Raw genomic sequence first — 27,573 nt, forward strand, 5'->3', positions numbered from 1 at the left:
CGCCCGCCCCGCCCGCGCCGCGGCCATGGAGGACCCCGAGTCCGAGGGGACCGCACCGCCGCCCGGGCTGAGCTCGCTGCTCCCCCCCCGGGAGTTCCTGCGCTCCCGCAAGGGGCAGCTGCTGCTCGCAGAGTCGGTAAGGACGGGACACCGGGGCTGGGGAGCTGCGGGAGCCGCCCCCGGGGCAGCCGGGACCCGAGCGGGCTCCGCCGGACCGAGCCGTCCCGGGCCGCTCCCTGTGCGGCTGAGGGAGAGGGGGCGGCGGCTGAGGAGAAAACTGGGGGAAAACAACCGAGGGGAGACGGGGCCAGCAACTGAGGGGAAAATGGGAACAGCAGCCGAAGGGGAAAATGGGGAAGAGCAACCAGGGGGAGACGGGGTCCACAACTGAGGGGAAAAATGGGGAACAGCAACCGAGAGGAGGCGGGGGGCAACAACTGAGGGGCAAAATGGGAGAACACAACTGAGGGGAGACGGGGGGCAACAACTGAGAGGAAAAATGGGAGAACGCAACCGAGGGCAGACGGGAGGCAAGAGCTGAGGGGAAACAGGGAAAACAACCGAGGGGAGAGAGAGGCAACAACCAAGGAGAAAATGGGGAAAGCCGTACCCCAATGGAGGAACTGCAGGGCTGTTTCAGAGCATAATGGATTTAGCCTAATTCAGGCAGAGCACGTTAGAGACCAGAACTTGTCGCGTTAGACTTCCAGAGCATTAAATGTGTTTCACTATTGGGACCCCTTTCCGGTAAAAAAGCGCTTTGATTTTGTTTTAAGCTCTTTGTGGTGTAATCCAGTAACCACTGGGGCTGCGGTTTGTATTATCGGCTGGTGCCAGGTTGGGGGGCAGCCTGTCCTGAGTGTGTCAGGAAAGACTTTACTCCTGAATTTATGATGTGTGCCATCAGGCTGTACACCACGGTCACTCAGCCACTGTCCCCAGCCCTCCAGGGGCACGTTTGTCACTGACCCTCAGAGGGACTTGGGCTTGGGCTGGAGAGCTGCCCACAGGGACAGGCACCAGCCCAGGTGGGCACAGGGCCAGGGACACCTGGCCTGGATCAGCACAGTGTGGCAGCAGGACCAGGGCAGTGACTGTGGTGTGAGACTTTCTGGAATTTTACAGGTAAAGGCTTAAACCTGACAGCTGAAACAGTACCCATGTGATAGGGAAGGAGATTGCTCACCCCATGGGGAGTGGGTATTTCACACCAAAATTTAGCTTCTGAATAGGAACCTCGTTGATTGAAATTAGATGTTCAACATCGTTTTTGCTAGAAATAATGATAAATTCAAACACTAAGTTTGCTGGAGTTTTGGCAGCAGATAGTCAAATATCAGGACAGCCCAAATGGCAGTCAGGTCCATGGAGCACTGTTCAGATGTGCAAGGTGTCTCTGGCTATCCACTGTTCTGGTTCAGGGAAGGAAACCAGGATATTCCAGCAAAAGAAAGATAAGGAGCAGACCGAAGGAGGCAGGATTGTCTGTGACCAGCTGGTGGGGACCAGCTCTGAGGGCTTGTGAGGCTGTGGGCACTGCCCTGTGGCAGAGAGACAGGAACAGCCAGATGTGAGGCTGGCTCTGAGAGGAAAAGCATCCACTCAGCAGGTCAGGATGGCTTCAGGGGTGGAGAAAGCCTCGGGCTGGGTAGCAGCCAGCCATGGGCTTTATCAGCTCCACCAAAAAAATGCCAGCTACCCCATCACTCACACAACATGTGGAGTTTACAAAACCACACATTTAGAAGATACCAGAGCCCCGCTAACCTGGCTCCTTTGGCATGTATTTTTGTTACATCCTATAACACACACTGGAATTTCCTTTACAAGCTTACAGCCACTAAATGATGGCTTTCAGGCAGCCTGGCTTTTTAACATCTCAGAATGATGACATATTGGAGGAGTACTGTTCTGGTCATGGGATCAGACTCACCCTTTTGTTGTCATAGAGAAGCACTGACGATGCCTCCTTGGAGTAATAAAAACTGCTCTGTCTTGACCAAACAGGGGTTTATCCTTTGTCAGGCCACTCGGGGCTTCCCGAGGGCTTGGCTGGCTGGGAGCAGCTCTGAAATCCCATCTGCAGAGAGCTGTCCCTGTGCTCCTTGCAGGCCAAGCCCACGTGCTCAGGACGTGGTTTCCTGGCACACAGGAGGCAGCAGTAGTTTCTCTGCAGTTGTCTCAGCTTTGCCAGAAGAAACCCTTGAAGACAGCACAGGCCCCAGAGTAAATGCAGCCTGTACACAATTAGAGAAATGCAGTGCCAAATAATTGAAGATGAGTCCAAGTTAAATCTATCGTGATTTAAATCTGTGTTTCATCTTTAGCTTTGTATTTCTCGTCTTGAATGTTTAATTTTTCCTCTGACACAGTGCTAATGTGGGGTGGGGTTGGGTTCTGCATAAATGTATGGAAATAATATTCATGGATGCACTTTTTGAACAGTGCTTTTTGTTCAGAAGCAAAGTGGGGTGCTCATTACTGTTACAAATGTCACATTATTCAGCATCTTGGCAGTTCCCCAGAAATGCACTTTATTTCTGCAGCTCTCAAGCCGTTTTTGAAAATAACATTTCCACACAGAGGATCTTCTGGATGTCCAGGTGTGATTTGCTCTGGTGCAGTACCCGTGCAAACTGGGCATCTAGAGCAGGCCAGGCTGGGATGGAGCTGATAATAGGTAGAGGCTTAATTACCTCAAATTTTATTCAGATAAGAAAGATATCCTCCCCCTATCCCCTGTTCCTTTTGATCTCTACAGGATCACAGAATAGTTGGGGTTGTATGGGGCCTCTGGGGAACATCCAGTCCACCTCCCCTAACCTGCCTGATTAATTTTTTATTCCACCTGGGACATCTGTAAAGACAAAGAAGCAGTAGCATCAAATACATTCATAAGCTTCACTATCTTTCATAATCCTGTTTATTTTCACTGCCTTGCTCCCTCCATTTTCTAACCACCATTTTTAATCTTACAGGTTACTCCTTTTTCCTTTCTACTCTCCCCTTTTCCATGCCAATGTTTCTTCCACACATTTTAACACTCTTCTTAAGCTACTGATTTTTCCTAACCACTCAAGTTGCTGTGCTGAAGGTCAGCATCTCATCCTCACTCTTTTCCACCCTTCAAGAGATGAGTTTTCAGCTGCCTGTGTCCTGTGTTGGAGCCATTTAACAGCCACTCTCACACTGGCCCCAGAGCTTGTCTGGGCAGGATCCCAGCTGTGGGTTCTGCTGCTCACCTGCCTGTTCCACTCGAGCCCTTGTGGCTGCTTTATTGGCACCTCCTCAGTCTCCTGAAGCCAGCATGCAGTGGCACTGCATTTTCTTTCGTTTCTATAAAAATGCAGTGAGAATAAGTAAAATTGTGCCACCTTTGTGGTGACATAAAAGGATGTAGAAATCATTGTGCCTGTTTGTCTCCTCTTCTCCTGTCTTTCTCTGTCTTTTCAGTCTCCTCTGACCTGACCTTCATAACTGAAACTCCAGATGCTCGGTGTAAACTCTCCTTGGAAGAGGCCCCTGTGCCCTTCTCAGGGTCTGTGGCCAGGCCTCTCCTGCAGCCAGTTCTGGAGGAAGCAGGAATTTCACCTCCTCAACAAGTGCAGCAGAGAAGTAACTGAACAGCAGAGACCATTGAGTGATGCACTTTGTCTGTCTGACAAGAATACAAGAACAAAACGCACTCTTGCCCAGAAGGTGACACTGCTGCCCACTCATAAAGCCTTAGGCAAAGCTGTTCTTTCCTGGGGATTGAGGTGGGAGCAGGAGATGGGAGCAGGAGATGGGAGCAGGAGATGAGGGGAGGAGATGGGAGCAGGAGATGAGCAGGAGATGAGGGGCAGGAGATGGGAGCAGGAGATGGGAGCAGGAGATGAGGGGCAGGAGGTGGGAGCAGGAGATGGGAGCAGGAGATTGGAGCAGGAGATGAGGGGCAGGAGATGAGGAGCAGGAGATGGGAGCAGGAGATGAGGGGCAGGAGGTGGGAGCAGGAGATGAGGGGCAGGAGATGAGGAGCAGGAGATGAGCAGGAGATGAGCAGGAGATGAGGGGCAGGAGATGAGCAGGAGATGAGGGGCAGGAGATGGGAGCAGGAGATGGGAGCAGGAGATGAGGGGCAGGAGATGAGGGGCAGGAGATGAGGAGCAGGAGATGGGAGCAGGAGATGAGCAGGAGATGAGCAGGAGATGAGCAGGAGATGAGGGGCAGGAGATGGGAGCAGGAGATGAGGAGCAGGAGATGAGCAGGAGGTGGGAGCAGGATATGAGGGGCAGGAGATGAGGAGCAGGAGATGAGGGGCAGGAGATGGGAGCAGGAGATGAGCAGGAGATGGGAGCAGGAGATGAGCAGGAGATGGGAGCAGGAGATGAGCAGGAGATGAGGAGCTGGGCAGTGGTGCCTCCCAGCATCCCCATATTCCCAGTGGGTTCCAGCAGGTCTGTTCTCCCTCCTCCAAGTGCCTCTGGAGCTTCCATGACCTCAGCTCTGCTCAGGCCTCCCTCCCTTCAGGGACACTGTGCTCTCTCACCACTGTCAGCATTGTTTTTTAGGCCTTGAACTGCAAGCTGGTTGTGCAGTAAAGTGTAACTTTGTAATGCCTGGCCACCCTAAGAACACAATATTAAGTAATAATTGCATGGGATTCAATGGGAAAGTTACTTTCTGAAACACAATACCCAAGAAGGGTTTTGTGAGAATGGGAGTGTACATAAAAGGTGCTTAGTGAACAATCAGGCTGCTTTTTTTGCCAGGATTTTTTATTATTTTTTTGCCAAGCTGTGAAAGGTTCCTGTCCTGCTCTCTGCTGCATTAGAGCTTCCTTCACTGCATGCAGATGTTCCTGCCCTGTGAAGCTGGCAGCAGTCACACCAGCCTGTCAGCAGCAGTGCCTCAGGAAGGGCTCAGACTCAGCTGCTCTCAGTGCTCAGGGTGCAACCCCAAGAGAGGGGAAGAGAAAAAAGCTGTGTAAATACAAATTGACAAAACTGATAAAACATTGCTGCTTTTTTTCCCTCCCAGAAGCTGCAGTGCTTTCTGAAAGTGCTAGCAATGAACTTGCAATGGCATGGAGACTCAGAGACTTCCTCTCTAGCTGCCTTTTTTTTTTTTTTTTAAGCACAGATACAAAGCTCTAACAAAAATCAAGGTCCATTGCTTGACCTTTCTCAGAAGTGACCCTGAAACACACAGCTCCAGGAAAAGAGGTGCAGAGGTGCACAAATGTGATGTGCAATGGAACATTTGACAGTCCTGGGAGGGGTCAGGGTATATTCTGAAAGGTGCTGTTGAGTTTTTAGAGCACCTTTCAGTTTGCAAGATGTTTTTCACGAAGACTTGAAGTCTGGATAAGTATGTAGGTAGGTGTCATTATTTCTGAGTGCAGACTGGCACTGCAGTGTTTGTATTGTGGGAGGGGAGGTGTATTTTTAAAATTTTGAGATAACATCAAATGCTTCAGTTAGTAGCAGTGCACTTAAATGGCCAGAAAAGGCACCTGCTGACTTCTGTAATTGAGAAAAGACAGTTATAGGTAATATCCAGTATTGCTCCAGGAGTCCACAGCTGTGCATTCCAGCTGTCAGAAGAGGAAATGAGAAACATCACCAAAACCCTACAATTTGTGGGCTCTTGTATTACACAGGGCTGTTCCCAAGCTACCAGGGAAGTTTGGCATTGAAATCCACGTCAGGGCAGTGACAGGAGACAGAAAAGACAAAAACCAAAGAGCAAGGTGCAGTACCAAGGTGCAGTGCCATGGTCATCACTGACAGACCTCAGGCACCTCCTTCCTCCTGATCCTCTGGCTCTTTCCAAGATCTGCCTCCCTCCCCTTCCTGTGCTTTCCAGCCTTCCCCCAGTGAAGGCATCTAAAAATACCATCTTTCAAATCTTCATTCTCAAAATCTGCTCTGTTCTTTTTTAGACATTTATTTCACATAAAATCTTGAGTGCCTCCAGAATGAGGAATGATGTTTAACTGCAGACCAATTTCCAGTCTTCAGAGTCTTTCCCCTTTACTAATACCATCAGTAATCTACTGAAATCAATGGGTTCTTGTGAATCAAAGGTGCCTTTTTTTTTTCAGCGTGCCTGGAGGTGCAGTTCTCCCCACAAAGGGATGCTGCCAGGTGGAGAGCAGGACAGGCTGGAGTGAGTCCCAGCACTGAGGGTGGGAAGGTGGGAATGCAGTGCCTGGCCTTCAGGGCTGAGGAGCAGGCAGCAGGACACTGCTGTCATCTACCACCCATGCAGGGCTTGCTTTGAACAAGTGACTGGCCTGGGAACCACATTTTAAAATAAACAACTAAAATTTCCCCAGCTTCTCTGGGTCAGACCATTTAGAAAGCTGAAATGCTCAGACTGATGTGACCCTTCAGCAGCCTCCCTGGCACAGAAGCAGGGATCCCCTGGCACCCCAGCCCCTGGGATCAGGGGCTCCTTGGTGTGTTCCTGCTCCTCTTTCACCCTGAGTCTGATCCTCACACCTGCCCAGGGCTGAAAGGAGATGGCAGGAGCTTTCCCTGGCACAAATTGCCATAAAGCTGATAAGAACAGACCACAGAGGCTCTTCCTTTCACTTTACACCTCGTCAGGAAAGCTTTTTTCTCAGTGCAAAAGCAGTCAGAGCCCAGGAGTTACTGAGGCAAAGAGAATGGAGATCAAAGGCATCTCTGCTGTGCAGCATCACCTTACAGATCTGCAGTTTGCCTCTCTGCCTCCCTTACTGCTCCAGCAGGATGGGTTATTTAACACTGCATTTAATCCTCTCTTCAGAGATCCCTAGGTTTAGTTCAAGTCTAAGATCTGCCACTGGAAGGGCTGTGGTCAGTGGGACCTGCCCTGAACCCATCACCTCTGCAGCTCAGCCATCACACACCTGCTTTAGCCACAAAAAGGAAGATATTTTTTCAACACCAGAACAAAAAGAAAATGTCATGTATAGATGGTGATTTCTTTTTATTCCAAAAAGACATAGAACTGTGTCTAAATTGTGTTCCAGAAATGCAAGTGAAGCAGATGCACAAAGCAAGTGCAGTTTGTTCTTTGGGGTGGGAAGGGAATAGGTGCTGTGATGGGAAGAAGGAAGTTCTCTCTCCTCTTAGGAGTTGTCAAGCTCTGATAAATCCACTTCCCTTTAAAGAGTTCTTACCCCTTTTAGCTCATAGGAAGAAAATACTACACTGAGGATGAGATACAAGGAATGAACTCCCTCCACTTTATGAAAATAAGAAAGACCTGCAGAGAGGCTTTGTGAGCAGTAAACACCTCAGAATGGGGTAGACATGAACAAAGGGGCAGACATTGCCAGCTAGCAGGCCCATGCAGAAATGAGCTCTGTAAACTATCCCAGCTCAGTTTCTAGAACCAGAGAAACAAGAACAATGCACAGACCTGCAAGATAAATATAGTCCCTTACTAAAAATGTCACATCCTCTCTAGCCTCACCAGCCAGTCCCAATGGATGCAAACAGTTTGTTCCAGCTGTTAGCATCCTGCCCAGGCACTGACTGCTTTCCCCAAAACACAGGCTGAGAATAAAGGCTTGGTAATTAATTACACCAAGAAATTATTTCAGGGGGATTGAACTGCTTAGTTGTCCCCTAAACATAAAAGGGTTTTTTTGATACATGTATTTGAGGGTTGAATGACCTCTCATGGGAGTAATTACCAATTAATAATTATAGGAGCCTTATCAGTAAAGTGTAATTATGATTTTTTTCTGAGGTTTAGGTGGTCCCCAAGAACCTATGGTAGCAGCAAACAAGGAAATCCACAGAGCTGAAATTTAATGAGGCAAATGCATTGATTACCTTTGCAGGAAGCTACATCTGCCTTTAGATGCATCTGGGGGAAAAGAATCCATTTATTTTCAGTGCTGTGTGAGTGGGAATGTCAGTGTCCTGATTTGGAATTAGAAGTTAAAATCTATTTGTAATGTACTGCTCAGTCTGTGCTGACCAAAAGCATCCCTGAGCTTTGGGAAGGCAGAGATTTGTGTCCAGGAGGAAAGGCTGGTCAGAGCAGCCCAGGTGCCAACTGGCACATAATAATGTGTAATTAGCATCCTGCCTGCTTTTGTTACTTCAGGCTAATTTGATTGAAGCAGCAGCCAGTTCCCATGCAAGGCAGTGAAACAGGAAGGACTGGACCTTCTTTTTGGAGGTGACCAACCCCCAGTACAGCAGCTGAAAATGGTCTTGAGCTTCTCCATGGCTCCCTCACCATCCTCTTATACAAACACAGTCCAGGAAAGCACTCTGGTACTGCCTGGTTTAGGTGAAAATGCATTTTCTTCAGTTGTTTTCCCGTGGTGAAACTTTCTATTTTGAACCATATGCTAAAGGTATCTCAATTGAGTGTGGGGAAAAAAATGCCATTTTTTATTATTTACTGGTTAGGAAACATTATGGAGATAAAAGAAATCTATGGGATTTATCTGTCCTATTACTCTCTAAAACAGCTTCCACGCTGGAAAACTGGAACCAGACACTTCCAGAAGTCACAGAACAATTAATTCTTGGCCCTTTTCTATCCATCAGCAGCAGACTTTATTCTTTCAACTCCAAGATTATACATGCTGAGTTACTTCAGACTGTCTGAGCACTGATTTGGGTTTCAAATGAGAGCTGTCACAGTTGAAAGCTTAGAGCTCTGCTTGCTTGGCAACCCCACTCTATTTTCAGAATTATGTTGTCAGAGCTGTTTACAATCCAGAGCAAATTACTGACTTGGAGAGGTGCAAATCCACCCAGCGCTCCGGAACAGCGATTTCACACACGTGGAAATAAACACCCTTACTTCAGATTTATTCTGTGCTCAACAACAAAAATCATTTGGCCCAATGAGAAATAAAAAAAGTAGGATGCTGAAGGTATGCCAGCAGCAGCAGCAGCCCTGACAGAAATACACAGGGAAAATAACACTTCAAAGCTGCTCAGCTGCCTACGGCTCTGCTGTTCCATGCAAATAACTTGGAGTTTTCCCTTTACTTTAGGTGCTGTCATTTATCATCTTTATCTGCTATATTGCATCTCTAGCAGCTTCTTTCATGATGGCACCACTCCTAGAGTTTCTGCTGGCACTGTTTCTTTTTTTTGCCTACGCCTCCAGGCTTAATGAGAAGTTTAAAGGAGTCCACTGGCCTTTGGCGGTAAGTGAGATGTGCAACAGAAACCTTCAGCTTTAATTGTGCAGTGAGAGGGGAGGGAAGGTGGCTGGGCAGGAGTTCAGGGTGACTATAGCAATTTTACTGCCCTCTTAGAAACTTGTCCCTGCTGTCTCTGCTTCAGAAGGTCCCAGAGCACTCTAAACTCTGCTCTGCTCTGCACTGCAGCTTTTTGAGTGCTGACACAGGGCATGGCTTTATCAAAGCACAGAATGTGTGCCCAATTCCAGGCAGATGGCTTAGGGCCAGCATCAGCCCAAGTCTGCCTGCTGGGGCCTCCTTACTGCCACCCTTGCAGAGGGGGAAGCAGGTGTGGTGTTGATAATGGGCAGGCTTTGTCAGGCTGTGATTGAATTCTCGGGTAGAGTTACACCCACAGACAATCCGAGCTGCTCTGGGAAGGGGCAGCTCTGGCCAGTTCGTGCTCACAAAGGAGCCCAGTGGCTGCTGGGGCAGTGCTGGGGCTGCAGGAGAGCCCTGGCCACTGGATGGCCCTGCAGTCTCAAATATCACTGCAAAGGGAGCAGCTGCCCTGCAGAACAAGTACTTCAAAAACCCTTTCTGATCTTACCAATCTTGATTCTCTTTTGGTACCATCAGTAGTTCATTGCAGTGAGATTTGAATTTGAGCTCTCAGTGTATAAAAATAACTTCAGCAAGGCCACTGGTGGATAAAACAATATTAGTGACTTTGGCTATGACTGTGCACAGCTCTCAGCTGGTAATCTCTGTTCCATCATTTTCCCATTTTCTACATGCATCTGGTTCCAGAACTAAGACAAAAAAGGCACTTCTGTGTTTGTTATGGCCATTACCATAACATATTGCAGGCACACAGTGTAGATAACTGACCTTGTCCTGACTTCAGAGGAGTCAGGTTTCTTGCAGGATTTGTGCTTTGAGACAAATCTTACTCCTCCATCTGTTCTGGAAAAGCAGGAGAGCTAATTGTGAACAGAGCTGAGGGTGCCATTATTGCAGCCCTCATGATTTGGGCATGCCCTGGACACAGCTCTGTGTTTAGAGCTCACTGCAGAGATGTCCCTGCTGGTGTGACAGGGCACAGCTCAGCAGGACAAATCCCAGGGTCACACCAGGCACGGGCTCCTGGGGCAGGCTGGTGGACATGAGAAGTACAAATCATTCCAGCACTAAACCAAGGGTTTGGTTGCTGAATGAGAAATTGCACAGACAGCTCTCCCTGGAGATCACCACACAGCCCTGCATCCACAGAGAGACAGGCACCTGTTCCCACAGAGCTGGGACCCCCTGAGCCTCTGGGGCCACAGCAGTTCTGCTCTAACACAAGGCTTTTAAGGCATTTCAAACGATCTTTCCATTAAAGCCCTTGCTGTGCTCCAAGGCAAACACCCCACACAGCCCTCCCAGGCTGAAGGAGGGTCTGCCTGACACAGGCAGGGTGGCAGCAGGATTTATCCAGCATCTTTACAAGCAGAAGTTTCTGCCAAGGTTCAGCTCTTCTCTTATTTAGAACTATTTCACAGATGAGCAGTTCCTCCTCTACAGCAAACCAGGCTGTGCTCACACACCAGCAAAGGCACTGATGCAACAGCAGAGGGGCTGAGTGTTGGTTCCCAGGATGGGTTTAGAGGAAATCCTTGACCAGCCTGAGAGGGCACCGTTGTTCTTCCCCAGGATTTCGTGCGCTGTGTCACCGCCGCCATCATTTACTTCGCCATTTCCATTGCTGCTGTCTCCAAGTACGGCGATGGAGCATCGAAAGCAGCAGGGGTGAGTAGGCATCAGCTTTGCACCCAGGTGCTGTGCTGAACTGAGTGCACTTCAGTGCATGGATGCACTTACAAACAGTTCAAATACCACCCCATTGCAAGTCATAGATGTTTCTTCAATTAACTGAGAATTAATTTGCCTAAAGCAAAGAAGAAATGGTACTTACTCAGAAAAACATGTCTCGAACCAATGAGTAGATTTTCACCCTAACAGAGCTCCTCAGTGTTAACTGTACCCTTAGGGAAGGCACCTGTTCTGCTCTTTAATTTTACTAGCTGCTCCTGCAAGGAGTGTCAAGATCCTTGAATGGAAGGAGTAATAATAATAATGATGATGATGATGATAAAAAAAAAATATAACTCAAACCTGTAACTGCTAAGGCCAGTCTAAATTAAGTAATTTCAACCTCCTGCCTCTTCTGCTTAGTTTTAGTTGGATGAGTTGAAACAAGAGCAGTGTCATTTTACCCTCCTGCACAAGGACTGCCCAGGAAAGAGCCTTCACCCATCAGCATTTTGAAATACAGAAATACAATACAGCCCCTGCATCTGCAACTTGACTCTAAGCATCAATAATGTATGCAACATAAATAAAATTTGCATAACAATTTTTTAAGCTTGGGAAGATCAGTGCCCAGTGGTGTGGGCCAGCAGCCCTTCCCAAACCATCCCACAATACAAACCCAAATCTTGTTTAATCTTTGTCCCTGCAGTGAGCAATGGAGTGTGTTCAGCCTTGGCTCCTCTTCCAGCAGCCAGCTTGGCACAACTCTGCTGCTCTGTCACTGTTGAGAGAATTCCAGAATCATTTAATCTGTCTAGTTCACTCAGCAATAGACACATCTCCTTGTAAGCAAGTGGAAAGTTATTTCCCAAGAAATGGAGGTGATTCCTTGGTGGCAGAGGTGCCCTGGCACAGTGGAGGTGCAGGAGGTGCTGATGTCCAGAACAGGCCCAGAGCCCAAGAGGGCTGCAGCCTGGGGCAGGGATAAAGACACCCCTGGTCACTTCTCAGGCTCCCAGAGCAGCTGTAATTCAGGTGACACGAGTGTCTCACAAACCATTTCTCCTCCCTGCCTTTTTGGAAAGGCACAGGCCAAAAAAGCCATGGAGTTTTTGCTGTGTGGGTTTGGTGGGGTTTGGTTTGTCCCCGACAGACTGGAGCTGTTGTTAGGGACAGCATTATTTTGCCCTTTCAGGTGTTTGGGTTTGCAGCCACCATCGTGTTTGCCATTGATTTCTACATCACCTTCAATGACCTGGTCACTTTCCTCAAGCAAGGCAGCTCCGATTCCCCCGAGGGGCACAAGACAGAAGGTGGGTGAAATTCCCTGCTTGTCACAGGAGCTGCAGGGTGAGATTTCCCTCTCCATTTCACCCTTTGCAGGGAGCAGGAGCTCTTGCTCAGTAAGAGCAGTTTCTATTCTTGGTTTGTCTGCCACAGCTCTGCTCGGTTAGGAAGCTGCAAATGGAATTCCAGTGATTTATGAAGATAACCTGCAAGCCAGGAATGTGAAGTTTCTCAGAGTTTCACATCTCACTTTGAAAAGCCCTAGATCCAATTTTAGAAATCACCATGCAGTACAGATTTTCTTTCCCTATTAAAATGTCTTGTTGTAAAAACAAGGAAACTTCTACCTTTTTTTTTCTTTTTGTAACTTATAATTAGCATCCATTAATCCACAGCTTTTTGTGTCCAAATAGTGCTTTTCTCTTTATTATTTCCTTATCATGATTGCCTCTTATCATCTTTGACCATCTGTGGGCAAATGACCTTAAAATCCAAGGGTCAAACAGCATAAAATTAACAAGGTTGCTATCAATTTTTTTTTTCTATTATAGTTTACTTCAGATCAGACAGATCCACTTAGGAGAAGATAAAAAGAAGGTGTTGGGTGTTCAGAGCCAGTTCAGGTCAGGACAGGGGTAGTTGTTCTGTAGTTTTCAGGAGCCCAAATGGGGCATCATGTCCCTGTGACTCCTTATTGCACCCACATGGATTAAAAAGATTGCTCCACACTTAAAAACAAATAAAAAATATCCCCAAACACCTCATCTAAAACCCCTGAAAAACCAAACACCCAAGGTGTGTATGGAATCCTGGGAGGGGAACAGCAGCACTGACTGTCTCTTCTGGGGATTTTAGTAGACTGTTAAGTGTTTTCTCAAGCTTTAGGCTGAAAAGAAAGACAAAGGGAAAAAAGAATAAAAGGAACAAGAAATAGACTGTAAAAGCTAAAACCTGAACTGCCCTCAGAAGATGATCAGGTGGCAAGGGTGCAGAATTAGGATACAAATAGGATCTAAGTTCCCTGGAGATGGAGGCACAAATACATAAACTCCCAGAAGTGCAGTCACAGAGATTTGTGTTGGTGTTTGTGGCCCTGCAAGGAGGGCTCAGCCCTGCAGCCCCAGCCTGTGTTTACCCAGGGGCTCCTGAGTGCTGAGGCCAGAAGGATGGAGCTCCGTGGGCCTGCTGGGGCTGCTCAGCGTCTCAGAGGTGCACACAGCAGTGCCCAGAGCAGGAGGATGCCAGCAGGGCCTCTCAGCAGCATCTCCTGACTCCTTCAAACACCATTTCAGGTCCCAGCACCTCAGCAAGAGCTGTCATTTCACAGAGGTGTTCATTCCCAGCCCTCTGTGTCCCTTGAGGCACACCCTGTCAGCACAGCCTCTCTGTCCCAGCCAGAGCCACAGCTGGGGGGATTTCCAGTTTGCATTTTCACTCTTGTTCCTTGTTTCACCCCTCAGATGAGGACTCCGACTCTGACTCAGACTGAAGAACCAAACACCAACCAAGCGTGAAGGGAAGATGATCAAGCACTTTCCTCTTTGCTGAATGCACTGCCAATTGAAATATCCCCTCATTTCAGCCCCTTTCCACTTCACTGTTTGTGGAATCACCAGAGCACAGACAGGGCAGTGATGTGGAAAAGGAGACTACTCCCAGTGCCATTGAACACTCCTTGGCAACTACAGATCCTACAGCAGATCTGTGCAAACAACCCAGCTCAATTCTCTGTTGCCCCTCCCCAGCCAGCACATCCATGTCCCAAGTAAGTGGGAACTGCATTTGTAACATTTACAGCTTTTAATGTGCTTTCATCATTCCAAACCTTTAACACTTAGAGCTTTTATACTTCTTGACACGCCAAAGAGGAGAGGTTTGGATGCCTGTTTGTATTTTTCTTGATTAACTAACAGTATTTCTTTATCCAGTCTGAATACTCCCAAGCACTGAGGGCAAGGAGTGCAGCTAACAGTTGGTTTTGTATCAGCCTTTGTATCTCCTGCCTATCTGTGACAAGGAAAAGTGACAACTGGAAATCTGCAGCAAGAACAAACCTCAAAGTGTAATGGTGCTGCAGGGCAGCTGGCTCATCAAACCCTCAGTATCCGTTGTTTTAAGCTGCTTGCATGGAGTCACAACCCCTCTGCTGCAGTTCCACCCCCAGATGGGGGGAGCAGGTGAGGCAGCTCTGGGCAGCCCTGTCCTGTTTTTGTGGAAGCCCTGGGAAGGCAGGCTTGGCAAATACCTCCAGCAGGACCTGCCTGGAGAACCTGCAGGAGTTTGTGCCCAGGCAGCAGTGCTGACGTCCTGCCCTGTGCCATGGCCACTGCTGCTGCCACACTGAATGCACCCAGGCCCCAGGAGGGCAGTGCCCCCTCCCCACTGTGAAAAGGCCAAGAAACCAACCCCAAACTACAGAATGTCTGCAATGAATTCATCTCCCCAGCACCCTTTTCCAGTGTGGCTGAGTGGGGTGGCTTGGGTTGGTTTTTCTCCCCTGGAAGGATGTGATTTATCTTGTGGTGATGCATTCCAGGGAAAAAGCCCTCAGAATGTACAAGCTGTTTTCACAGGTAGCACAACCTGCCCTGGAATATCTGTGTCCATTTATAAACCCTTGGGAATGCTTGGGAAGAGCGTGGCACATTCCTCACAGGTGGCATCACACAGGTCTGTGGCAAAGAAACCTGCATGGATGTTTTAAAAATGAATACAGTGCCAGAACAGGTGTGATTAAAATGAGAGCAGATGGTACTAACAGAGTAAGTGAAAACCAGGGATGAAACAATGAAAGCAGATTTCCTTTGGAATAAAATCAGCACCTGGGCTCCACGTCCCTGTGGCAGCTGCCAGCAGGACAGGGGAGCTGGCAGGGACCAGGGCTGCTGCCCAGGCTCAGAGCTGTCCAGCAGGCACTCCTACATCTCCTTCCACTGACAGTAAATGCAAAACAAGTGGGAAAGACAATCTCAAAGATTTCTTTGAACCTTTTCCTGTATGATACCCCATGTTTCTCTTCCTTCTCTTGTCATATTTTACTGGCACACACTGTGATGTTCAGGGGACCTGGGCTCATTTTTGTACTTGTTTTGTATTTCTCTTTTTTTAAGTAAAAAAATGTACTGCATGTCACAGCTGGAGACATGGTTAATATTTAGAAACCATGCTGGATTAAACTTCTTTTAATAGAAGTGTTGGGTGTCTTTACTTACTTGGAGACCTGATTTTGCCTGCTTACCTGATTTTGGTGCTTTGCCTCTGCCCAGCACAAGGGACTGTGACTTCAGGAATCCTAAATCTGTACTAGGGAAGGGGCTCAGCTCAGAGCCAGCCCTGGGGACCAGCCACAGGTCAAACCTCTTCCTTAGGGCATGAGATGAAAAAATTTAACCAGGAATTTGTTCTAACTATTGAGTAGACTTTGTGGATTCAATGCTCTCTCTTGGCAACCAATAACCCTGTAAACAACAAAGTCCCCTTTGGGTTCATCCTTACACACCCAAAATATACTGAGATTTTCTGGTCATTTGTTCCATGTTGGTTTAAAGTAAACAGGCAGCAAACAAAATGTTCATGAGTTACTTCAGGACTGCTTTAGCAGCTTGCAGTGAGTGCCTGCCCAGAGAATTTCCTTACTGGCTTTTTAGTCCTTGATGGCTCAGATTATTTCAAAGCAGTTTGCTCCCAGGGCCAAGCACTTCTGTAAGATCCCTTTTGTTAAAAAAGATCTGTTCCCATGACTGAAAGAAAACATGGTTCTGTATCTTAGGGATATCATTTCAGAAAATTAGATTTAAAATCATTACTTCAAAGCCAGTTTGGATTGGGGTAGAAGGGGCTGACTCAGTCTTCTGCCCATGTTCTGCCACAAATACTGCACAAGTTCAGGCTCTGGGGCACGTGGAGGAAAAGTCAGCTTGGCTTTTTGGGTTTTTTGTTTGTTTGCTTGTTTTTCCTCAACTGACAACATCAAAAGGGTACTGGGAGCACTCTCTGCAATTCAGGAGACAAGCACAACACCCCACCTGCAGTGTGGATTCAGTGGCCTCCTCAGACACCTCCTTGCAATCACAATCACTCGTGTGCCATGGAGGAGCTGCTTCCAGAGCCCCCAGAGCCCAATCCCTGCCCTCACTGCAGCACCTGGAGTTCCTGGGGCTGCCCGAGGAGGAGTTTCCAACCCCAGGTGTGGATGAATCCCTGTAGGATCAATGCCAGAAGTTCCATGGGCTCAAAGCCACGGACAGGAAGGGAAAGTGGCACCTCAGGTGAGTTCACTCAGCTCTCACCTGCCTGGAGGGCTCTCTCCCTCCTACCAAGCTTCTCCATTTACCTGTGGACTTGTTCAGACTTGTGCACTGATCTTTGGACAGGTGACACTAGAGAGTTCAAAAGACCTTTCCAAGGAATTGAAATGCCTTTCCAAGTAGCTGTTCTGGATTCTGACTGAAGTAGGAGGCTGTTATCCTTTGAACACTGTCCATTACCTAACTGTGCTTTTCACTTGATACTGTTTGAAGTTCCTCAAGTGTTCAGTTTCCATCTGGCAGTCACTCCCAGGATCCCAGGGAAGAGCAGAGCATCTCAGCTGCTGTGCTGGAAAGCAGAACACAGCTGGATGCTCCTGGTTCCACTCATGGTCCTTCTGCTGAGGAAGTTCACTGGGCACAGTTCTGGTCAGAAATAATAAATCATTGAGTGGCTTCACTCCAGATTTGCACCAGGATACAAACAGCCCAAATGCCACACGTGCAGAGCAGCCCCGCCTGGCCCTCCTTTAATCCTCAGAGAGGATGCACCAAGGAAGCACAGGAAATTTAGGTAAGCACTGAGAGTGTAAATCTTCTCAAACATTCCAAGATGCTTGAGACACCTTTTTGCGTGGAGCATTGGCTTAAATGTCAGGATCTTTAAATGTCAGGGATAAATAAACAGGAGTGCATTAAAGAATCCACACTGCAACACAGATAATCACCCTAGGACACTCCTTTACTGGGAGAATTCAGTGTTCAGTGTTTTGTAAAGCTTCCGGGCCAGAAAGTAAAACAGTGCTACCCAGAAAATTTAAAATTTAAGTGTGGTTTTGTTTGGGGCTCTGGGGAGGAGGAGTTTGGGTGGAGGTTGGGGTTGTTAGGTTTTTTTTTGGTTGGTGGGATTTGGTTTTAGTTCGGTTTTTTTATTGCTATTGCTTTTGTGGGGTTTTGTTGATTGTTTGGTTTTGGTTGTTTTTTTTTAAATAAGTCAATTTTTAAATCCACTTCCATGAAGAGGAAAATAGATTCCAATGTTAATTTTCACCAGGAAACACTTGTCCTTTTCTTTTATGGATTTTGGACACAGCCCATCACATTTTGTTAGCCTGATCCATGAATAAATTAACTACAGTCTTCCCGGGAGACTGAAGGAAGATCCAGTAACTAAAAGTCAGACAATTTTTATTTTATTTATTTTTTTTTTTTAATCTGACAGCTGATGAAGCTTCTCCTGCCCCAGAGGCACCATGGATGCCACCCTGGGTAATGCACAGTGCTGCTGGCAGCCCCACACAGGGAAAATGAACTGGCCCCTTGTAAGAGCCTCTGGCTCCTCAGGGAATCCTTCCCTCTCCCCAGTGTTGGGAGTGCTGCAGCCACATTCCCACATTCCCAAATCCTGACTCACCCATCCCTCATGCCTCTCCACAGTTCTCACCTGCACCGGCTCAGTGCCTCCACCTTGTGCCTGAAGCACCTGGAAACCAAAAATCCCCCCAGCATCACTTGCAGCCCCAGCCCGGGAGGCAGCAGAGTGTTCCCCACTGCCTGGGGCACTTCAGCCCCAAAATCCCTTTCCAGTCCCCAATGGGCAGCTGCAGAGCCCAGGATGGAGCCCTGCAGGCCATGGCAGCACACCAGAACTGCTCCAAGAGCAATCCCAGCCCCAGCCTGAGAGCAGTTCCACGTTCCCTCTGCTCCACTGCCTCTCCCCAAGGCTCTGCCGTGGTTTCTCCTGCCCCCAGGAGGGTCCCAGGGACAGCCCCAGCCCGGAATGCCGTGGTGGGAGTTTCCCCCCACACACAAAGTGCCTTTGGCAGCTGCCTGGCTTTGTTTGGAGCCCAGGACCCTCCCGAGCCCCTGGCAGGGCTCGCTCTCCTCCACTGGGGTCAGGCAGAGAATGGGGAGGGGAAAAGTGAGAAAACTCCTGTGGTGAGATAAAGACAATTTCATGGGGAAAGCAAAAGCTGTGCACACAAGCAAAACAAAACAAGGAATAAATTCCCATGGGCAGGCAGGTGTGCAGCACCTCCAGGAGAGCCACAGGGCCACATCCCCTGGAAGGGTGACTTGGGAAGACAAACTCCATCACTCCAAACACCTTCCTCCTTCCACCTTCAAATACTGATGCCATAAGGCGTGGGATGCCCCTGTGGTCAGCTGGGGCCGTCTGTCCTGGCTGTGTCCCTTCAGCCCCTCCCCAGCATGGCAGCACAAGGGGCAGGAAAAGCCTTGGCTCAGCATTAACAAAAACATCTCTGAATTACCAACACACATCCAAAACAGCCCCACACCAGCCACTGGAAGAAAATTACCCCAGCCCAGGCCATGTTCAGAGATGAAGACACAGTTTTAGTACTTTAATATGTCCATTTATTAAACAGGAAGTCCTTCACAAATGATTCCGTACTATATTGATTGGGATAAGTGTTAGAAAACTTCCATTTCTCCTACATACAAAAATACAGACTTTTACCACTATGAAGAATGATCAGAAGAGTACCGTGAAAACCCAGAGAGCTCAAATCTTCCAGTACCAGAAAGAAAAGACATGAAAGACAACTAAATAAAAAAAAAATTTACAAAAGTATTGTGCCCATATACAAAAGACTGGAAAAGCAAAATGACATTTAAAACTGATAAATACACCATTTAAATTATGCTGCAACAGCATGGATTTTAAAACCAAGACTGCTTTGTGTATTGCAAGACTTTACAATTCTTCAGCTTGTGTTTTTTGATTAGCACAGACACCAAAGAAAGAACTGAACAACGGAGACATGGTTACTGGTGTAGAAACAAGCTACACAAGGAGGTTGTGTTTGTGGAGTACCTGCCTTTGAGCTTGGTCAGGCACTCCCAGGACTCCTGTCCCAGGCAGGGCTGGCAGCTGCAGGGAGCCAGCAGGGAGCTCAGCTGTGCCAGCAGGAAGGCGCTCCCAGCTGCAGGCACGCCTCGGCTGGAGCAGCTGCTGCAGCCCCAGCCCTGCAGGACAATGGGAGCTCTCCAGGGCTGAGCTGGCTCCAGGGGATCGTGCTGCCTGCTGGAACCCCGCAGGCCCGGGCAGGACACAGCTGGGTGCTGCCCTGGCACCACTCTGAGATGCACCGAGGGTTCTGTACTCCAGAGTACCAAGGGTATTGCACAGCACACTTGTGCTCATGAAAAAAGGAAAATTGCATCCCCTTTGCTCAGCCTGAATGGAATTCTAACCTGGTATTTCCGTAATTCCTCTGAGCTGTTTGCAGTTACAAACCTGTCAATACAGCACCTGTAACCCAGAGCGATAAAGTCTTTTGGTCAGGCCTGGATGCTCCCTCCTCAGAAGCTGTAAATTATAAATTATGAGCTAAATTTGGAATGTTTGGATTGGGCTGCAGTCGGTCTAGAGGAGCCAGGGTCAGCCCTGGGGACACAGACACCCCACCCTGAGCATCCCTCACGAGGCCCAAGGAACAGAACCTGGAGCACCAGGACTGTGCTCAGGGGCAGAGCAAAGGAGACACAAGCTGTGGCTCCCCAGGGACCAGATCCAGTGCACGTGGAGGGAAGGCAGTGACACAGCAGCCACAAACCTGGTGGTGGTGGGAACAAAGCACAGCGAGGCCAGAGCTGTGTCAGTGACTCACATTACAAAAATAGTGTTTGCTGGATTCATAAATTTACATCTCTATTCCTGTGAATGACAAGTGTTAGTACCACACATGGAAGGCACCCTAGGTGAAGCAGTTTTTCGGTATTTGTTTACAATTCTGTGAAAAGACATACAAAGTGTCAACTTCCAAATCAAATTTGAGCATTATCATGAGAAATAAATACATACTTTACTATTTTATTGTGGGTTCCTGAACCCTTACAAACTTCAACATATACAAATAGTTTCAAAATGACACTAACACAAAAGAGAGTAAGTCTAGACAGATACAATGATTAGCTAAGTCATTCGTCCTATTATGTCATAAATGTTGTGTCTTAAGTATAGAAGTCATTTTAAAATGCAATAAATTGGCCACAATATATATTTCAAAATATTTTCTTACTCCAGGACTGTGATGTATGAGTTAAAGCTGGATGAGCTGTAGTGCTAAGAGACTCTCCCTCCACAAGATCCAACAATAGAAACTGGTAAACATTCAAGATTAAAGTAGAAACAGTAGAAAAATGAAGGTAGCAATTGTTGTAACAAAAGGGTGCTAGCCAGGACCACTTTAACCTGCAGACATCAGGATAGCTGGAACATCACTTAAAATATTAGACAACACAACTTTTGGGATTAAAGGGGTACCAAAAGTGATAAATCAGCCTAGTTAAGGGAGGATGTTTTCTTTCAGACACATGAAGGTTTTAATTAAATAGGTCTATTGAGACATTTGTCTGAAGCAAAACAATACAATACCCTGAAATTTCCTGTGCTCTAGACAATAGCCTGTGACAGTCAGAAGAGGCAGATGCTCATATTCCATTCTGTTACTCACATCCAGATGTTATTAAAATAGCTGCAGGGACCAGCCCCAATCAAAAAATAAGATACTCTGTAAAACAATCTGGCTATTGCCTTTTAAATGCTCCTCTGTCCTCATCGTGAAGCCATGAAGAAAGTTCCCACAACCTTCCATAAATGCTAACCGACTTTTTAAAGTTTCACCCATGAGGTCCATGGGATACAGATAAAACCTTCATAGTAAACACAAAGCTCTATGTTATAAATATGTCAATCAAGGTAACTATGTATATTGTATATAAAATTAAATATCTTCTGTTTGCCAAGTATAATTTAAAAGGGAATATCTGTGGCTAGTTATAAAAAAATATTTATTAACCCATAGAGATTAAAAGGCAAATTCACTAACTAGTCCATCCAGCACATATGAAAGAGCTGCACTGGGATTCCGGATAGGTTACTTTATCTAATCACATTCCTATGATAAATAGACAACTTTCATTTCTGGGCATATATAAGAACACTTCTGAAAGCTGCATATCCCAAAAGAAAATTAGATTGTGTTGTATACTCTAAATTAAAGGCTACCAAAAATCACAGTGTAAGTAGATTTTTTTAAGATTATTTTTAGCATACAAATGGTTAAATTATAGACAGAATTTTAAAATACAACCAAAAAAAAAAAAAAAAAAAAGACCAAAACAAGGGAACCCTTTCAGGTTGGACAGCACCACTCTGAGTAGGTCAAGCAGATCTATCAAGGTGGCCAAGTGGCTGACAGGGAAAATAAAAATAATATACCAGGAAAACCCTCTAAAATGTCATTCAGAGATTTCCTGAGTATGTGTATAAATTCATTTTAACCAATCCCTCTGTCAAAATAAAGAGAGCAATAGGGCATAATTTTTGCAAAGTATAATTTCTACAAAGTTCCATGCATTTTTGTACTGACTTTAGGATCAAGCTTAAAATGCTTTTGTTGCCATTAAAACTCACACACAGGACACCTGTACCTGCACAGTGATTCTGAGCTTTGCTGGCCCTCCAGCCAGTGAACAATCCTTAATTTCATGCTACAAACAGCACAAGCCTGATTTCCAGAGGTGCCCCTGGATCCCCTCTGGAAGCTGAGCCTGGGCAATCCCAGCCCTTCCCAGCCCCCTGAGATGCCCATGGCTGAATGAACTGGGGGCTCTGACTGTTCATGTTCACTGTGAGAGCTCTGGATTGCCAAGGGTCCTTCTCACATCTCCAACCTCTTATCAGACTTTTCATTATCCTCACTGCCACTGAAGAGTTCTGGCTCCAGAGCTTCCAGGACAGTTCTGTTCTTCCTCCTCCTCCAAGCTGATCAGCATCCCAGCTGAGTAGGAGAAACAATATTACTTCCTACACTATCTGAACTGCTATTAAGTTGGGTTTCATTTTTTTAATTATGCCCTAAATTATTCTTGCTTATTTTAGATTTTTGGTCAGTTTTGTTTTTTTTTTTTCTCTCGTGAAAGAAAACAAGTAGAAATTATTACAACATGACATGAGACAAGAAAATAGCAGATACAGAAAGAGGCCTAAGGAAGAGGGAGGAAGAAAGAACTGCATTAATCAAGCCACAGATTGGGTAAGAATTTGCTGTGCCTGCACATCCCAAAAAGCGTGGAGAGGTGACCAAATTCATTTAGGGACCTTAAAGCTCATGAAAAGCTGGTGTTTAACTGAGGCAGAACAGTCCAGGGCAGCAGATCCTCTCTCTGCTGTGTGCACAGCACTCCATGAACCTCTGGCTCTGCCCTGGTGGGAGGGGAAATCAGCACATGGACAGAAATCCACAGGGGGAGCATAAACTGCTACCCAGGGAGGAGTGGGAACCTTTCCCTCCCCTTTCTGGAAGCAGCAATGGAATCCAGAGAGCTGAAACAATGCCAGAGCGTGCCATGAGACCAGAGTGACCAACAAACCCTGGCAAGTGTTTGTCACAACAGTGACAAAGCCAAGGAAAGAGCAGCACACTGCTCCTTTATCCCATGGAAAGACACCCTAAAGTGAAGGATGAGGAGCTGCTGCCAAGGCACAGAGCTGTGCTGATGCTGTGCTCCTGAAGGAGTGAGCAGCACACGCTGCAGTCTCAGCTCCCTGGGGCCACAGCCTGTCTCAGAAGGCACAGGGAGGTCACTCCAGGAATTTCAGAGCAGCCCCAGCATTCCACAGACCACAGAAAGAACACCAAGCCAGCAGGAAAGGGAAGAGCACCACAGCTGACACCAAGGGATACTGGACACATTCTGATCTTCCTGGCACTGCACAGACCAACAGAGGCTTAGCAAGAATTAAATATTAAAGCATTTGATCCATGAGGCACGAATATTCCAAATGAAAAGGGGGAAAGGAAGAAGGGATTGGCTTTACTCAGACACGTGAGTGAGTTCCCCTGTGGCTTCAGGAGCTCCTGCTGGGGCTGCTTGCACAGCTCAAGGACGTGGCACCAAGCCCAGCTGAGCAGGAGGGCAAAGAGGCTCCTGCAGCACTGACAGCAGCTCCAGGCAGAGCTCACTGTGCAACACACACTGGGATGTCTGCACAGGGGCACAATTCAGTCATTTCTACACCCAGAAATACACACAAACGCTCTCTGACCAAAGGGCACCCATCCAAACCCTCACTGTTCCAAGCATCCTGTTCCTACCAACCTCAACTGTTTGCTTTCATTTAGTTCTATTTACAGTGGGGTTTGAGTCCCTTTATGGAGCTAAACAGCACCCTTAAGGACAAAAAGAAATTATCCCTGTGTGCTAGCAATTACAAGCAAGACTAACTGGCTGAGAGAAGCAATTTAATGTCACTTCTCTAAGCAAGTTTAAAAAAAAATTAAACTTTCTACCCTCTTCTCTTCCTTAAGGGTTTTTTGTGTGACTGCAGTTTAAGTAACAGTCTTTAAGAAGTACCTCTCCAATACACTGTGTAAAATTAACTCAGGGGAAATGGATACATCAAATGATCTTAATATTTCAAATGTAGTCGTCTCTCACAGCTACTTTACTTCCCTTCTATATAATCCAAATAGTAAATAATGTCTCTGCAGAGCAGTAAGTGCTTAAGATTTTTTAGAAAGAATATACTATACAATACTAAAATCATCTTTGGTCCCAAAAACAAGGAAATTACACATTTACATTTGCTTTTGTTTCACAAAGTGGATCAGATAGTGTTTTTTAAATCACTGTTCTCTTTTGGATTCCACCTGAGAGCTGTGCTAGGCTCAGGGCACGATGTGAGTAATGAATCCTGGCACTCCCAGCTGCAGGAATCTCACCCCTCCTGTGACTGCCCCACTCTGCTCCTGTCCCTGCAGCTCCAGGGGCTGGGGCCTCACTGCACAGCAAACCCCAGGTACCCTTCTCCTAGGCCAGGACAGGTGCAGGGTTTGAAAGGTGCAAATTCGTAAACCCAGAGAGGCTCCCAGAGCTCTGCCCCAGGCTCAGGGAGCTCAGGGAGCACAGAGAGGGTCTGGGAATGCTCCTCCAGCCCTGGCCAGTGACGGGACAACTCCTGACAAAGCCCTGGGGACACCATCCTGCTCCCTGATTGCAGATGGCAGCTCCACTCCAACAGCACGGATCTTTTGGAGAACTCTGTTTTCTATTTCAGTAGGTGGGTTCGGCTTGATTTTGGTGTGGGATGTTTGGGTTTGGTTTTTTGTTTTGTCTGGTTTGGGTTTGCTTGGGGTTCTTTACAATCTTTATCCAAACTGCTTTGATGGCAGTTTAAAATTCCTGACTGGCTATGCCTGTGCTACTTTTAAAAAGTCTTTTAATAATTGACATTGCAAACTCTGCCAGTGCTGGCAAACAGCAGAGCTGCCACAGCAGCTCTGGCAATAACAAATTGTTATTTCCTACCACAGTGGCCATGGAACTGCCATGTGCTGCTCAGGAAATGCACCCAGGTGAGGAAACCCTCTGTGGAATGTCTGCTCTGACCCAGCACCAAGAGCTGGTTCCATCTCCTCTTAAACTGGTGCTCCCTTTGGCATAGCATCCAGTAAAGCACAATAAAGTGTTACTGTAGGAACTGGTAAACCATCAATCACTAAGAAAATGCAAATTTTCCTTAACCTCATCAGTAACTCTGAATTTTAATCTTCTTCTCAGCCACTGAGGTGAAATGCACTATAGATGTCAATACACTGAAAATGGAAAGGCATCACCTTTGTCACCTTTTCACTCATCAAAATAATTCTCTGCTGCTCAATTTGAACATTGCAGCATTAGGTTCACACTTCCACTACCCCAGCTCCCTCCAGTACTATAAAAGCCCAGGCACTTCTCCTGATCTCCTGCTTGGTGTGACTTGGTTTTCATGGTAAATACCTCACCCAGCACACTGCCCATTGTCCTTAAGGCTCCAGGGGCTGCACTCACCTGAGCAGTGCAGCTCCAGCAGGACACACATGGCAAACCATCCCAACAATTGCACAGATTTCCATTTTCCTCACACCACAAAGGAGTTTAGTTCTAGAGATCTCCTCCCACACACACTGTCTTCACTCAGGCACACAAATGCCAAATAATGCACTGAAGAGATGAAAACACCAAAGAAACAGGAAAATATCAAGAGACACCTTCCTAATAATATTGTGACATTATCTAGCCAATTACTGCTGAATTTGAGTTCTGAGTAGAGAAAATGTAATTCATTCACTGGAAGTACAAGGAAAACTTAAAAAAGAAAACTTCAGCTAAGTAAAACTATTTCTAAACAAATCAATACAATCATATTATTTTCCAATTAGCTAAATTCATTTTTCAAAGAATCCTAAGGGGAAAAAATCTGCAGAAACACCCAGTTAAATAAAAATCAGGTTCACTTACCACCAATTAAGTTTTAATTTCAGAACGACCATCCTTCCAAAAAGAAGTATTTACCTTACATGAATCACAACATTGCAACCTTAGGAACACTTTAAAAGCACATACATTTTTGCTAGTTCTTGCTTACCCTGGGCTTAGAGGGAAAGCAAGTTCTAGCAAAAACTTCTGGAAATGCTGAACCTTAAAAAAAAAAAAGAAAAAAGGGGGAAAAAAAAAGAAAAAGAAAGCCACAGCTGGAATGTAAGTCTGTAGGATGACAACCCCTTCGTTCGCTACTGTGCCCCTTAAGCCCCTTTTGTGCACCCCATCTCCTAAACACATTTATTTTCCCACTTTGGAATGAGCACTGGAATGTGTCCCGAGAGGAGCAGGCAGCCCCTCCGTGCCCTCGGTGCCCCCAGGCTCGGGCAGGGCCCAGCACCAGCAGAGCTCCGGCACGGCTTCCCGCAGGCAGGCAGCTGGGCAGAGCTCGGGGCAGGAGGACAGACAGACAGACAGACACAGTCTGGGACGGACGGGCCCCGCTGGCTGAGTTATTGCTGAGTGCCCCTGGCTCCTTGGCACGTTGGGGGCTCCATCTCCTCCCTCAGCAGCCGGGCAGGGCTGCTCTGTCCCCGGGGCGGCTGCAGGAACAGGGCATCTCCAGAGAGAGAAGGGAACTCTGTGCAGGTAATCCAAAGCAGTGACACACTTCAGAACAGACATACATTATATATTCTGGGAGCTATATAACATATGCCCATGTCTATGCGGAGGCCTTGAGGGGATCTTCCTTTGGAACCACCACCGTTTTCTGCCTCCACGACAGCAGCTTCTGGCTCAACACATCTCTGCACGCGTGCAGGGCTGGGCATCCTCGCCAGCCTCGATGCACCTTTTCCTGCTTAAATAAAGCCAAAGCCTTGTTCCGTGAGGGAGCTGGGCGCTGTTTTTCCCTTGGGCGGCCCTCAGGCGTCCAGGCGCTGGATCTCGGGCCGGTGCACCACCTCGCGGGACTCGCTGCGGGCGCGCACGTACTCGCTGCTCTGGCGGCTCTGCTGCCGCCGGCCCAGCCGCCAGCGCTGCACCGCCACGGCCGCGTTCACCGCGAACACCAGCGTGGCCAGGAACCCGAACACCTGCGGGCACAGACACACGGGCACGTGAAACAACAGCGGCAGCCTCACGGCAAAGCACTCACAAGTTCACCGCGAACACCAGCGTGGCCGGGAACCCAACACCTGCGGGCACAGACACACGGGCACGTGAAACAACAGCGGCAGCCTCACGGCAAAGCACTCACAAGTTCCGCTTCCCACGTTATTTGCGCTGATAAATCATCGTGGCCTGGGAAATTACACTTTTTCTTCTCAATAAACTACAGAATCTGCAAAAGCAGCTGAGATCAATGATCCCAGAAAACAGAGTTCTCTGACTACCAACATGAGAATTAAATCCTGCAGTGCAGCTCAAGGTAAAGAACTCCCTTGTAAAGAAACCAGCTCTTTATCCAAAAGCTCATTCATTCCTTGACAGTGACAAGTCTAGAGCATCAGCCTCGATGCTTCTGCAGAACTCGTGTGATTTTAAAAACCAGGTTAAAAAGAAAAAAAACAATAATAAGGGGTCGCCAACTCACACACAAAAGTAACTTGTTTCAACCAACCATTGTAGATTTAAAACCCTGAAGCGCTGCTACACTCACTCCAAGAACAAAAAATCATCTGTACTGAGCAAGAACAAAGCAAATTATGCATAAGCAGCTTCAACTTCTTACTTTTTGGCTCTATCGTTTCCATAGGCTCGCAACATAGAGCACCAAAGAAA

The 27,573-nt window shown here is 47.2% G+C and overlaps 2 protein-coding genes across 2 annotated transcripts in view; one reads left to right on the forward strand and one right to left on the reverse strand.

The window, feature by feature from the left end:
- The first annotated feature begins 25 nt into the window (after positions 1–25).
- On the forward strand, positions 26–15,399 carry CMTM3 (CKLF like MARVEL transmembrane domain containing 3). The gene is made up of 5 exons (XM_063167606.1): positions 26–136; positions 8,996–9,151; positions 10,823–10,918; positions 12,117–12,234; positions 13,669–15,399. Exons 1-5 carry the CDS (start codon positions 26–28, stop codon positions 13,695–13,697), a joined length of 510 nt encoding a protein of 169 aa, XP_063023676.1. The 3' UTR covers positions 13,698–15,399.
- A 3,412-nt stretch (positions 15,400–18,811) lies between these two features.
- The window catches only part of CMTM4 (CKLF like MARVEL transmembrane domain containing 4), a 35,124-nt gene continuing 26,362 nt past the window's right edge, over positions 18,812–27,573 (reverse strand). Inside the window, exon 4 of the mRNA XM_063167607.1 lies at positions 18,812–26,885. Within this exon, the coding sequence (XP_063023677.1) occupies positions 26,715–26,885 (171 nt within the window). The 3' untranslated portion in view covers positions 18,812–26,714. The remainder of the gene's footprint in view (positions 26,886–27,573) is intronic.

This window comes from Melospiza melodia, chromosome 13 (assembly GCF_035770615.1).
Source record: "Melospiza melodia melodia isolate bMelMel2 chromosome 13, bMelMel2.pri, whole genome shotgun sequence".
Taxonomy (NCBI): Eukaryota; Metazoa; Chordata; class Aves; order Passeriformes; family Passerellidae; genus Melospiza; species Melospiza melodia.